At 39.0% G+C, this 15,234-nt stretch overlaps 1 protein-coding gene across 1 annotated transcript in view; it reads left to right on the top strand.

Moving 5' to 3' along the window:
* Positions 1-9,170: 9,170 nt before the first annotated feature.
* GLDC (glycine decarboxylase) overlaps positions 9,171-15,234 on the top strand; it is a 28,868-nt gene continuing 22,804 nt past the window's right edge. Inside the window, exons 1-2 of the mRNA XM_005425581.1 lie at positions 9,171-9,308; positions 13,261-13,425. Of these exons, the coding sequence (XP_005425638.1) occupies positions 9,244-9,308; positions 13,261-13,425 (230 nt within the window). The 5' untranslated portion in view covers positions 9,171-9,243. The remainder of the gene's footprint in view (positions 9,309-13,260; positions 13,426-15,234) is intronic.

Genomic DNA, 15,234 nt, shown 5'->3' with positions numbered 1-15,234 from the left:
AACAGCATGAAAAGTCTTTGTCTCTGTAGTATGGATACACAGTAGACTAATGGCCAGAATTTAAATTTCATTGAGTGTTATGGGTAAACTGCGGGAATATTAAACATCTGAGTCAGCTATTGTGCCACCACAGTAATTCAGCAAATTGCTGTAGGAAACTTGATGTGACTTCATGAGGCTTTAGATATTAACGTTTTTAAGAGTTAGCAAGCGCAGTACAAAATTTTTATCTGCGTAACTGCACTTCTGCGCAAAATCTGTGACAATGATGCTGGAAGTCCTGTAAGTGAAAGAAACACATTAAAATCCCCAATGCTAAACAATTACACTAAAACTAACAAGGCTCAATGGCCATTCAGACATGGGATCCGGCTACATCAGTATTAACTTCATTTTTGTGTCACAATCCTTTGCCTGATTTGTAGAAAACTTGCTGGCATTTTCTCATTGCTCATCAGTGTGCTGTAATTTGAGTGTAAACTTCAGGCCTGCAGCTCCGGTGAGGTTCCTGGCCAGTTCAATCTAGTTACTCTGAGATGACATCACGCATGAGAGGCAGCACCACAATGAACAGCCAGGAAAACTAGACCCTGAAAAGACAGAGTCTAGCCAGGAGGGATACAGCAGGGAATGATAGTTTCTACCTCTAAAATGTTTTATCAGTACAATGGTGTTTTATTCTTTTGGAACTTTCTGTTTAGTTAAAATGGGGAGAGGCTGGGTAGAAAAGCAGAATTTAACAGCCTTCTTCTGTCTGTATAACTGCTGAAAGTAGTGCTTGGCATTTTCCTTATGGCTAATGTGTTTTAATCAAGGTATTCCCTGACTAAGAAGTGATTTTCACTAACCTCAAAGACAAAAACTTTTTAGGTTACTATATTTTTAGGTCAGTAGAAGGAGTGAAATGCAGTTTGTCACTAATAATTATGCTTTAGAAGCCCTTCCAATTTTTTTAATAATTAGTTTTTATTATTAATTAATATGATACTCTTACAAAATTTTTACAGGGTAGTGGGCACTAAAAAACTAAACTGGTGGCATCAGCCTAAGTCACAATCTTGACGCAGTGCTCAAATGCTGATTCTTAGTAATTGTGAGTATATGTCTCCTACACAGTGGTGCGTTAGTGGATGTCCTGTTGTAGGCAATTTCTCACTGTGTAACAGGACCTCATTAGTTAACAGTGTATTTAGTTCACTGGCATTTTGCTCCACTTGCTATGCTGTTCTTGTTCCCTTAGAGTAAACTTTGAAAGAATGTAACTGTGATGCAGAGTCTCACATTGCACAGCATGCTACAGTGAGTTTTCAAAAGAGATGCTTGCATGAGGTACAGAAAACCTTTTTTTCTGTACATGACTGTGTTTTTCTTCTGCAGCCAGTGTGCTGGACTGCCTTTTATAGCTTAATGTGTAGTTGTTTGTCACTAGTTTTCCCCTGAACTGGTAGCAGAAATTTCCACAGCTTTTAAAAGAAAGGTTTAAAGCCTCAGCTTAAAGTTGTGCAACATCACAATGAACACACACACATCTTGTACCCATCACATTGTAATCTGAGTGAAGCTTGCTTTCATATACTGTTAGAACACTTTCCAATGACCAGGATGGTATTTTTTATGTAAGGATGGGACATTATTTCTCTATCATATGCCTTTTACTAAAGGGAATTAGCAAAATTTGGCAGTGTCATGAAAACTGTATTATATTTTAACTTAACCATTTGTTTTTATTTGCATGAATGCTCTCACACATGGAAAGAGAGAACAAAACAAGGCAATGCAAAACATGTTATTCAATGAGCTTCAGCATTTATAAAATTTATATTACAAATATAGCAATTTCCACTTGTCTTTATAATTCAAAAATGTAATCATAGTGACTCCACAAATTGGAGTGCAGCTGAACAAATGAGCTGTACTAGAGCTACTCCTTTATAGTAACAAACACAGCTGAGCTTACATTGAAGTCTCATTGAAGTCAATCCTTACAGATAGAATTAGACGTGTAGTTCAAGAAAACCACACACTCACCATAAGAAGCATGTCTGTGTATCACGGGTCTCTGCAATTACATTTGGGTGTTTTGGAAAGCTTTCATAGCTGTAGACCTCATCTCAGGTGTGTATATCTGATGTGTACATTTGATATATAATCTTCAAGTTTTCTAGTGTGTGTCACTAGAAAAGATCACATTACAGATCCTTCCATTGATAATCTCACAAGTTGTCCAAAATAAGGAAAATGAATCAAATGCAATAGCAGTAAAGAAAAGAAAAAAGAGGCTCCTGTGGATGGAGTTTGTGTTAAAGAGCTTGTTTGTATGGCATTGCATATTCTACTGATGATAAATAAAACCTCTGATTACAGTAGAAGCACACTCTTTTTGTGTTGTCTTTCCTAGACATTTTAGCACAGACCTACTCTTCAGTGGAAGAATGAAGGTTCATTATTCCCTGAAGAACATAATATGTATATAGAGAGAAAGTCTTTAACCTTATTTACCTGGACATTTCCTGAGGGCAGGTAGGCTGGAAAGCTCTGCAGAGGGGTCTGGACAGGCTGGATCATGGGCCAAAGCTAGTGGTGTGAGGCTCAGCAAGGCCCAGTGCTGGGTCCTGCCCTTGGGTCACACCAAGCCCAGGCAGTGCCACAGGCTGGGGCAGAGTGGCTGCAAAGCTGCCACAGGAAAAGGACCTGGGGGTGCTGGTGACAGCAGCTGAACATGAGCCAGCAGTGCCCAGGTGGCCAAGAAGGCCAATGGCATCCTGGCCTGTGCCAGCAATAGTGTGGCCAGCAGGAGCAGGGCAGGGATTGTCCCCCTGTTCTTGGCGCTTAAGTTGTGAGGCCAGAATTTGAATTGTGTGTTGTTTTGGTTCCCTCACTACAAGAAAGACACTGAGGTACTGGAAAGTGTTCAGAGAAAGTCTACAAAGCTGATGAAGCAGTGGTGCACAAGTCCTGTGAGTAGCAGCTGATTGAGTTGGGGTTGTTCAGGCTGGAGAAAAGGAGGCTCAGGGGCGCATTATCGCTCTTTACTGCTGCCTGAAAGGAGGGTATAGCTGGGTGGGGTTTGGCCTCTTCTCCCAGGAAGCAAGTGACAGGACAAGAGGAAATGGCCTCAAGCTGTGGCAGAGGAGGTTCAGCTTGGAAATCACGAAGAATTTATTCACTGAGAGAGTGGTCAGGCATTGGAATGGACTGTGCAGGGAGGAATCATTCCTGGAGGTGTTCAAGGAACAACTAGACGTGGCGCTTAGTGCCGTGGTTTACATGATAGCGTGGTAATCAGTCAGAGGTTGGAGTTGATGATCTTGGAGATGTTTTTCGACCTAAATGATTTCATGATCTGTATTTCTTAAATCTGAATGACTAGCTGTTCTGGTAAATGCCAAGCTTTGATGGTACAAGTGCATCTACACTCAAAATGCTTTTTCAATAATTTTTAGTGTCATCTGTATTGGCAGATTTTTTCCTTGTACTGCCATTGTCAGTGATGGAGGAGAGAAGGACTGTAGCTTGTGCTAAGAGGTTTCTGAAATAAAATCCTTTCTTTGGTATGAAAGATGAAAGCATTAGCTATGTCCATTTTGGGACTAAAAAAAAAGCCATTTTAAAAGTGTCTCTTGCCATGAGTCCACTGACTGTGTTGTAAAACCTCCTGAACATGCCACTGAATTCCAGTAGGAGTGAAATAGCAAAATGTCTGATTTCAGCTAACAGTAAATTTCAGTCCTGTACCTGAACTAATTCTGGAAGAGGGGCTTTTTTACAGTCAGATTTTTCTGCAGATACAGTTAAGGAAAAACTTAATTTTGGCATGTAACTTCTATTCAGTCAGTATTTACAACAAGGCTAGACATCTGTTTGATTCTTAATTGGGATCAGCTGGTGTTACAGAGCTTTATTCCCAGGGTTCAATGAGGAAACTTGAGCAATCAGCCTTTCTTTAGGTATTGAAGGTGCTTTAGCACATATGTCGTGATTGACCCATTTGAAATAAAGGAACATACTATCTTCTATGACTAATCTATATTTTATCCCTACAAACCTACTGTCTGTGTCAGTCATAGTTATCCCTGCAATGCTGCCATGGTATGTCCATCTTTATATGTAATGGATAGGTCTTGTGCATATGTTTGTTATTTCTGCTTTCTAGTTCAAGAATTGAATTTTTTAAAAGGTTGAATTAAACAAATACTTCTGTGAACTCCACCAGTTTTTTTCCTCAAACATTCCCATGTACATTCTCAAATTTTAGAATTTGTCAGCATTAGTTCCTAAAATCTCAAGAATGCAATTGGGCCTCCAGTCTAAGCGTTATTAGAAGCAATACTGTTCAGAAGCAGTTACAATGTAATAAAAACTATTTGTGTCTCCAAATTAGCAGCTCCTTTTGCAGTGAATCTTCTATAATAGGATTTTATATTTTAAATGCCAGTTAAAAATTAATTCTGGGTGAATTTATAATCATGTCCTAATGTTGGACAGGATTTTAGAGCTAATTTATTTAGTAATTTCAGGTTCCCTGCTGCTGGTGTCCAGGCAGTACGATTCAGATGCCTGTGGCAGGGGTAATTGTTACCCTCCAGAGTGTTGCCACACATAGTGCAGAATCTGCATTACCACCCAGGGCACTTTGCTCCTCACACACTTTCAGGCTGCTGCTCTTTTTTTCACAGGCAGCAGCCCTTGTGGGCTGAACAGGGAAAGGCATCCTGTTTTACTCAGCCTGCCCCTGCTTTTGGCTCCTGGCAGCAGCAGGCTGTGTGTGCTGGCCAGGGTGGCTGGCTGAGCACAGGTAGCTGAGTGAAAGGAGGGAGGGCAGGCACCTTGGCTTTCTGCCCTTATCTTGAAGCTGGGCACACAGCACCCGGAATATGCCTTCTGCTGTCCTACGGCTTTATTACTATGTGCCTGACCGTGCTTTGAACTATTTTTCTTCAATATAATCTGGTTTTGGGTTGCTTTTTTTAAAAGAGATTGAATTAAATACCTAATTAAGGGAAATAAATTAATCCCCCTTTTATCAGCAGTTCTAGGGATCTTGCTTCCTTGATCAGAGACTAGTTTGTTTTTTAAAGATCTGATACAAAGTGAATAAAAGTATATCAGACAAATAGTAACCTTCTTTTAGTGTTGCATGGTTAAAGTTGTATAACTTGAATTGCTCCTTTTGTATTTTCTTCACTCTCCTTCTCTAGTGCCATATTTTGCAGGTATCTCACAAGTTCAAGGCAAGTCTACTGTACTAACTACAAAAACAGTAGCAAAAATAACAGTTACATCACTTTGTGATCTGATAATTCAGTCCCTCTTACTATTTTTGTGATATATTCTGCCTTTGCTATCTGTAGATGTAGCAATCTGGAACTGCCCTTGCAGAACCTCTCAGACCCTCAGTAAGTTTTCTCCAGTTATGGGAAAGGAATACAGCAAAAGCAGTGGACATTATTCTGAGTACTGACTTTGATCATAATTTCTAATTAGTTGATGAGGGGAATAAAGATCAATTGCAGCGACTTTGCTGGCAATTTTTTTGCTGAACAAGGTTCTTAAAGAATTTTTATTGTACACCCAATAAAATGAGTCTATAGTAAAGCCATTTCAATCACTTTTTCTTAGAACACTGGAAACAAACAGCTGATTGTGACAGTGGCCAGGGTCCAACCGTTACTTAAATATAGTAAATTTTTCTTTCTGTTTTATTTCCCCATTTTGCATATTAGTTCTTAATCTCATTGCTGGGAGAATTAAGAAATTAGTAACACAACCAAAAATATTTCAAGCTATGTTTTTTAAACTATGTAATTAAAATTTTTAAGAATCCTTTATGTTTTAGTTTTAAATAAATTAATAAATATTTAGAATAATACAACATTTCCACTGCATATGCTCCAAGTTTTATACTTTATATATAGTGGAAAAAGTCTACTATTTTCGGAGTTGGTGACAGTCTTGGGGACCAAACTGGAAATGTAGCAACTTCATTATTAATTTAAAAATCAATTTTTAAACATACATAAGATCACTCTTGTGTTTCACATTCATCTGCCTTTGTATTAGCATTAGTTATTTCCAAATGATCAATAAAGAGTTAGGCCCCTTTCACAAATAACATTATGGGAATACACTGTTGAAACCTAGGCTCGACAGAGTGGGAAATAAGGCTGTTGATGGAGACAGACCCAGCTGAGTCTCTAGCCCCTACCCAAAGTTTGCTGTGGGGTCAGAGCAGATTGCTCAGGGCTTCACCCAGTCAGAACACAAAACCTCAAAAGGTGGAGTCCCTGGTCCAGTGCTGGACTGTCCTCCTGGGCCCAGCTGTCCTTGTCTCCAGCCTGAGCCTCTGGCCCTCCTGCTATGCATACAGAGCTTTTAAGAGCCCGGCTGTATCTCCTCCATCCCCTGCTGTTGGTGCTGGTGGTAATGGTAAGCATGGTTTGTTTCATTGCCTTGCTCTCTGGTCTTTGGACTCCAGCTTCTGTATTAACTTCTCTCACCATTACCTGCATCACTCTTACTTGAATTCAGAACCCTATCAGTGTAAAGTAAACACTGAATTAATGAAATCTTCATGGATCTATGTTTGGTCATAGGTGAGCCAGCCTAATAGATAAGTCAGGGGCTATTGTTTTCCCTTATTCAGGACTCCAGTTATATTTATGAACTGTCTTCCTAAAGATGTACTGTGATGAAGTACTTCAAGGCAGTAGAAGGCAAAGGATAAGGAGTCTTTATCCCTGATCTCTTCAAAGAGACCTGTTAAATGTGGGAGATGTATTTTGAGCTGTACTGCTGCCATTGCCCTTGTAGTGACCAAAGGAGAAGGGAAGTAAGGTGAAGCAGGAGTGGAAGGAGTATGGCCTCCAATATTTTGCCACTCTGCTTAAAATCAACTGTGTAGCTGTCTTCACAGGTAGCTCATTAAAATGTGATAATTAAAAATATATTCAGTATTGAAACCTCTCAGTGTAGGTATTCTAGATGGAGTGTGGCTCTACTCTTAATCACAATCTCTACCTAAGCTGCTTGCAGCCTCTGTAGGCTTTTGGTTTTGTGCCTTCAATCAGTTTGCAAGCGGGTTTATTTCAGAGATCTCCAGCACAAGCTCAACGGCTGCATGTAGTTGTTAGCTACAATTGCAGAGAAATAACTCAAGAAGAAAAGCCCATTTGAGCAAACAAAGGAAATGTTATCTATCACATTGTGCAGTATTTGTGGTATGTGTTTACTGCAGAAACCACACTCAGTGCATTTTTGTGTGTGATATTGAGCTGGCAAGCAAGTTAAATGATAGCCAACTTCTGCCTTCAACTGCAATTTGGAATTAAACAAGGAAATTCATTACCATTTCCAAGAAATCACTGATGTTTGAATTATGCAAGAGCACAAGCCTCTGTCTGAAATTGCAACCAAACTGTCTTTCATCAAACTTTTTGCAAGTGGTAGAGGAAGGCCTCTATTATGTTAAAGCTTACTTAAACAAACAACTGCCTCTCTCTTACTAAAAACTCTGTGGGAAGAGTTCTGGGGAATGACGTTTTTCACTATACTTTAGAAACTTTGCCCTGGACATTGCTGAGTTCAAACCTAACAAGCATATAACAAGTCTCCAGAAAAAAAAAATGCAGTTTACCGAAACTAAGAAATCAGTCTTCATACATTAGATCTAATGGTAACACTGAGTAAAAGGCAGAGAAGAAATGAACTTTGAAATGAGAACTGAACATCAGTTAAAAAACTCTGTGAAAGGTGTAATGTGACTATGGAAGGAATTAATTGAAAACCTGGAGATTTAAAAAAAAATAATCTTTATGCATGAAATGCAATAGCAGCAACTTGTGTGAAAGGAAAAAAACAAGTTTTGAAATCAGAGCTGAAGTTCTAATATCCTTGTTTGTGGTTGCTCTAGAAATTAATTCAAAACTTAGATAATTATTTGCCACTGCATTCTAGAAAATTAACTATTCTGACTTGATATCTCTTGCTGGAGTAACTTACAGAGAGAAAATAGATTTTGAGACATACAGGGCCTGAGGTATTCTAATTCTGTGATTTGTGGCATTATAGTACAAAGTGACATCTTCAAGTTGTGGTGCAGAGGGAACAGAACTTGGTGTAACTATCCCGTTACAGCAAACTCTGAGGTCAGATTTGGGGGAAGAATTGAAAAACATCTGCTTCCCTCACCCAGGAGGGTTGGCTTCCAGTTCATTTGGGTCTGTTAGGTTGGGCTGACCTATCTGTCTGTGTGATCTTAAGACTGACCATCCTTTTGCATCCTCAGCTACTAATATATTTTTAAAATACTGCTGTTTGGCAGATATTTGTAGCATTATTCACAGACTGCTAGGAACAGGTTGACTCAGTGTGATTTTTGCACTGCTTTCAGGACACTGAGAAGCAAGACCAAAGAGTAAACTATGGTTGGGGGAGAGAGGGAATGCAAATGCTTTCATTCTATGTATTTCAAAATCATTCTTTTGTAGTGTCTTCAAACTAGATTGACAGACTCATTTGAAAGTTAATCTCATTTGGAATGTCTTAACTAGAAATACTCTTATTATTTTTTTCTAAATAAACTGGTGAAGCATGCTAAAATTGAATTAAAAGAACTGTTCTGTTTTATCATTAATTTAGGGAAAATGTGAGGAAGTAAAGTTCTATGATACTAAGAAATTATTCCTGGGTGCTTGGTGTAAGCTCACTTTGTGCAAATATGACTCCGATAGAAACACTAAATGACAGCTGTGGATGGCAATGGCTTCAAGCAATGTAGATTCTGAAAGATTCAGCTAACAGAAAATGTTTCCTGAGATACTTTTTAGTACATGTGCAAGATGGGTCTCTTCTGGGTTGAATGTACATTGTATTTGTACAGAAAGAGCTCCTTCTGCCTACAGCTGTTTCTCTCACTATTCTTTCCACTTGCTTTGGAACCCTGTTATTATTCAGGTGTTGCATTTTCAAAATTCTGGCAGAATTTAAACTTCCCTAGAGTATTTTACCTGTTTGCTGCTTTATCTTTGCTGTTCTTGACTTGCACTTCATTCTGCTACTGTTTGTACTTGCACCACCAATGGTTTTTTTTACACTGGGGTAGAAGACATTTCGGTTAAAAACTGTTACTGTTACACCTAGCTGTAGCATTCTGACGTATTGTCTTTCCAATTAGGTGAAAACGAAATCCTTGAAACTCTATACAATATTGCAAAGAAGAACAAGATATGGCGGTCCTATATAGGCATGGGTTATTACAACTGCTCAGTGCCTCAGCCCATCGCTCGCAACTTGTTGGAGAATGCAGGATGGTAATGTAACACATTTTATTGTTAAATGTATATTTATAAGTACACATTTGTCCCACAAACCTATTTTTTTTACCAGAGCTTTCATATATTTGGTAAGGATGTGTATCCTACTGTGTAGAAACTGTGTTGTTCATGCTAAAGCTTAAAATTTACTTTAGAAGATGTTCTTTTTTGTAAAATATGCCACTGGTTTTGTGACTTCTATTTACAGCTCCTATATATTATGAACTAATACAAAATTACATGTTTGTTTTAAGGAAGTATAGAGACTTACCTCTTAAACGAAAGTAATTCTTTCCTAACTTTTGCCTAACTTCAAACCAGTCCCTCCTCCACTGGTGTACACAATTTGGGTGGAGGTAGTTAAATACTATGCAATACTATGATCATGGTTTTGTGATGAGGAAGTAAGAAACTTCTAAGGAAGTAGAAAATTCTAAAGTCTCTTCTCTTAGTATATCTTTCTTGGTTTTGTTTTTTTTTTTTTTTTTTTTTTGAATGTTTACCCATAAAGTGAGTTCTTTCTTGTCTGATCAAATAATTCTTTGGTGAACAGCAGTGACATTGAACTACCATAATAAGATTATTCATTTATGAAAAGGCTGAGAATATTGTACTTGGTTCAGATCATCCAGTTGACAATTTGGTTTCTAAAGAATTGTATCAGGAATGATGCAACAGGAAAAGCTAAATTTCATGCAGACTCTCCAGCAGCCTGAATGTCATCCTGCATTTTCTCATTTAGTTTACAAGTTCCCCTATCACCAGTCACTAGAATGCTTCTTTTATACTGTATTAAAATGAGTTACTTTACTTACATTACTTTATTCCTGAGTAATTTTTATTTTAGTAAAATCAGTATTTAAAGGTTTTATATATATTTTAAAAAGCCCAAACAACAAAAACCCCACAATGAACAAAAGGATCATATTACTCAGTGCAAAAAGTCATTATTACTTAGATGTTATGTGTTTTTTATACTTTGGGTTGCCATAAATGGGTCTACATATCTGTAGACCTCTAAGTCTTATTTATTTTTAGATTTGTTGGCTCTATTTGCATCACTGGTGGAAAAGCTGCAGTGTTTGAAGTCAAGGAATCTATGAAATACATCTATGCAAGGTTTTATTTGGCCTTATCCTTGTTCACTTTTTGCAACATATGCAATCTAAATATTTCAATACAGTACCAGGAAACAAATTATTGTTTGGTAGAAGCAAAGACAAGAATAACTAGAAAGTAAGTGGAACAAAATGAACTGCAGACATTTCAATCCTAAAAAGTTATATAGTGTTAATGAAACAACGTTTGTCCAGAAATCTGATCTTGCACTGTCCAGTAAAGTCAAACTAAATGGCTAAAAGTTAAACTATTAGATGGCTAATGTGAAGGCTAAAATATTTGTTGGAGAGAAAGCATATATGTGTGTGTGCATGTGTGCTAAAACAACTATGCAGGCTTTATGGAAGCTGTTTAAGAAATCGGACTTCTTATTTCTGCTGAGTGTGTAACAATTTCCATGCTGACACGCTTCACATTGCAGCTCCAAGGGAAATACTACAAGCTCAGGGTTATTGCTTCTGGTCTGTTCTGTCTCCCTTACATAACTTGTGTTTGCTTTGCTTGGCATTTGTTAGAGCAACTAGAAGTCTCCCAAAGTTCAACTTACTTGATTCCTTTGCCCCCAGACATTAAATGTGTAAGAATACAAACATGTACGAAGCATGGTACATCCTTGACAGTCTTTCACATCTCTAGTGTAAATTATTAAACTTGTTAGTTAGTAACATTCAGAATGTAATGAAAGCATTGCATTCTGAAAATAGCTACATACTGTGCAATAATTACTTTTAGAGAGTTTGCTTTTAAATTACTTTAAAAAGTCACTTACCATGTAGTATAGATTCAGGCAGAACACAGAATGCAGACTAAAGCCAGATATTTTATTTGAAGAACTTGTAGAGAAGTAGAATCAATTAAAATATGTAGATGCTTAAAAAATGCCAAAAAACCCTTTTAAAAGGAGTGTTTATCTAAGTGCGCTTATGTTATAAGAGGTGTCTTTATTTGTGGAACTGTTAAGCTTCATAGTAGTTTGTGTCAGTACTGGAATTCAAGATTTCTTAGTTGGTTTTTTCCCCATTTTTCTGAAATGGATTTGTTTTAGTTCAAATGTGTGGACCATTAAAAACCATAACATCAAAGTCATAAGGCTTCATTAATTTTGTTTTGTAATATAGTGTACTTTTCCAGCTATGTGGAGCAGGAATTCTCTAATGCATTTCAATTAGTCACAATGTTTTAATTCTTGTTGTTGATCTAATTCTAGTTTCTTCTGCAAATTAAAATACAAGAAATGGCCCTTAGGTGAAATAAAATGAGAAAACACAGTTGTAAAACTTTAGGTAGAGAGAAATTTCTTCTACTAATCAATAAAAGTCATTGCTCATGAGAAGGTATTTGGAATGGTTCTTTTTATTGGTGAGAACTGAGTGGGCAGGGGGACCATACAGAAAAGAAATCTTAATACTACCAGACTGAAAGTTTATCTGGCAAACTGAACAATGGGTTTAGCTGCTGTGGAGAAAAAAGCCCTACTATTGGGATTAGCAAGGCTACATGAAGTCTGGGACTTGGTCTCACTTGTGAACTATGCAGTCATATGATGATAATTAGTTTAGTGCTAGAACTGGCCAAAACTGAGAAAAAAACCTTACAGGTTTTGGGAAAATCATCAAGATTTATGTACTCTATACATAGCTATTGCTTTCTGTTGTTATACTGAATAGTGTATGTGAATAATTCAAGCAGACATTTCATTAAATTAGATGGTTAATGTATTAGCATAATATATTACACTTTGAGTTCACTTACTGAATATGTCCTTCTTCTAGCTTTTTTATTCTCTTCAGGACTTTCTCCTGCTTTCTCTCTCACCTTACTATTTTGTTACTTCTCTCATCCTGCTCCATACCAAGTTCTCCAGCTTGTTTTTAAAAGATTGTTGGTTTTTACCTTCTCTTGACTTTACACAACTTGAGCTTCCAAATACTGGGGTCTTTCTGGAAAGCTTATACCTTCACTTCATTTTTCAAAAGTCCAGGACTTGCTACTGCCCTTTTAGGGAAACAAACTGCTGTTTTCTTCCATCCTGAGAAAACAGAGGCCACAAGTGTTTGCACTTACCACTCGTTTCTGGCTGCTACTCTAAATTCAACCTGGCGTAAAGTCTGTCCTGAACTACTGCATAATCCAGTGTCCAAATTTCCAGCAGAGAGGAGGGTCTGACCTCTGTTTTTGCCTTTCATCCCTGGACCCATGCTGCTTCGTTTTCTGGACTGTTGCAATAGAGCGTGTCACTTAGATTGTTGCATTTTTGAAGGAGTTGCTTATATTGCACTACTGTTTCATTCACCAAATGACAACAGATAAAACTTACATCAGTCTGACTTCCCTCCACTAACACTTATGGAAACTGTCATTGCACAAGGATTGCATGCTTCTGAGCTTGATTCTGAGAAATGTCGACTGCTTTTCTTCTTAGAAGGGTGGAGAAGACTTGATAAATAAAGGTCTTCAGAAACAGTATTGAAAAATTGTGGCAATATCTAAATAAGCTTGAACAACACATTCTCCTTTGAATATTGTGACTTGATTTAATTCTTCCATGCTCAGTGTCTGCTTACTCTGTTCTTCTCCATAATGCCCTCACACCTCTGCTTTAAAAGTAATTTCTCTTTTCAAAATGGAGAAACAGAATTCTTTTCCTGTAAAAAGTTAAGTCAACACCAGAAGGTAAAAACTACAATGTTTAAAGATAACTGTATTCTAACAAATTTCCATATTAATTAAATATTATTTATTTTTTATGTGATAAAGTTCAGTTGTATATGCCATAACTTTGTTACACATGTATTTTCTTAGACCCAAACTGAGAACTTTTTTCTGACAGGGTTACCCAGTACACTCCTTACCAGCCAGAGGTATCCCAGGGCAGGCTGGAGAGCCTCCTAAATTACCAGACTATGGTGTGTGATATCACAGGGATGGATGTGGCTAACGCATCTTTGCTGGATGAAGGGACAGCTGCTGCAGAGGCCATGCAATTATGTCACAGGTACTGTGTTTAAAAGTGTGGTTAAATCACAGCAGGAAGTAATTTTGGAATTTGAAGGTATTTATCCCTGTGTAGGCAATGGATTGATGTTGAGTGTGGCCTTCTTACTGTGAGCAGGTCACTAAACAACTGGAGTCCATGTTGCCATGCCCCCAGAGAACTTCCTAGCCTTGATGTAAATGTTTAACTCAGACATTTAAGGCCTTCAGAAAACTAAGGACATACGAGAAATTCTAGGGGAAGGAAGACTCACCCTTGTTGGAGGAAGGTTGGGCTAGAGAACACTTAAGCAAACTGGACTTACACAGGTCCTGATGTGCTGCACCCGTGGCTGCTGAGGGAGCCTCCTGACACCGATACAAGGCCACCCTTAGTTGTGTCTGCACAACCACAGTGACTGGGACAGGTGCCTCAGCAGTGGAGCAAAGCAAATGACACTCCTGTCCCCAGGAGGGGAGGAATGAATATGCAGGGAACTCGCCTCGATCCCTCAGTGGGATGATGGGACAACTGCTAGCCCTGGAAACCATTTCCAGACATGTAAAGGACAAGAAGGGGATAAGGAGTCAGGAGCATGAATTAACACAGGGGGAAGTCATGTTTGGCCAACCTGATGACTTTCTACAGTTTAGTGACTGGCTTGGGAGGGGAGAGCAGTGGGTCTCCCTTAAATCTCCACAGAGAAACCAAAAATTATGGGCTGGATGAGGTGGGAGAGAGATAGATGGAAAACTGTCAGAATGTCAACCTAGGGGATGCTTTGTCAGTGACATGAACTTTAGGTGGAGGACAGTTATTATAAGCCAGGGGCAACACTGGGTCCAATCAATGATCTGTGTGATGGGGCAGACTTTATCCTCAGCAAACTTGCTGATGGTGATTCAAGGATCAGATGATGGACAAGTGAGTCATGGCGCCTTCCAGGGGGGATTGGACAGGCTGGAGGAAACGGGTTGACAGGAAGCTTGTGAGGTCAACAAGGAGAAGTGCAAAGTCCTGCAGCTGGGGGAGGAGCAACCACTGGCATATGGGGTACATGATGGGATCTGGCAGGCTGGAAAGCAGCTTTTCTGAAAAGGCTTCTGGGGGGTTTGGGTGACACCAGATTGAACACAATCCAGCAGTGTGTACTTACTTGTGGCCAATAGGCAAACAATCTCCTGGGCTGCATGGGAGGAGGAGTTCTACCAGGATGCCAGGGGGAAATCCCTCCCTCCCACCCTGATGAGCCCATATCCTACAGTGCTGTGCGCACTGCCCCTGTACAACAGAGACATGGACGTACTGGAAAGAGTCTAGTCACCCTGCCTAGGATACAGCCCTGCTCCTGGCAGACACACACCTGCTCCCACTGATACCACCACAGACATGAGGGCTTCTGCTGGCTGATGTGCTGCTCCAGTTGCTGGCACTCACTCCATTCCACTCCCTCCACTCATTTCAATTGCTGCACTATGGAAATGTGGATCCTTTGTGGTTTGACTCCAGTGGCACTCACACACACGCACATGCACACACAGAGAATATAGAGTCCGCTTACCCATGAAAGGAATCAGAAAGGCATTTAACGAGAAGTTCTTGCACCTAACTAAACTTCACTAGTTAGGTGCAAGAACTTCAGCAACCAGCTATTTATATGTGACTGTCCCAGTCTATCCCCTTACTCCCCTATTTTGCTACAATTATTACTCGCAGAATCACTTAACTGTATTATTTCCCCCCTAAACATGTCATAATAAGACGTGTTTGTGATCCCCAGATGCTTTTCTTGTGCATCCCATAATGTCTACTTGCCAAGTGGGGGCAGGC

This window comes from Geospiza fortis, unplaced genomic scaffold (genome assembly GCF_000277835.1).
Source record: "Geospiza fortis unplaced genomic scaffold, GeoFor_1.0 scaffold491, whole genome shotgun sequence".
In the NCBI taxonomy this organism is placed as follows: Eukaryota; Metazoa; Chordata; class Aves; order Passeriformes; family Thraupidae; genus Geospiza; species Geospiza fortis.
The sequence above is the reverse complement of the archived record's forward strand: the minus strand, read 5'-3'. Positions and strand labels throughout refer to the sequence as shown.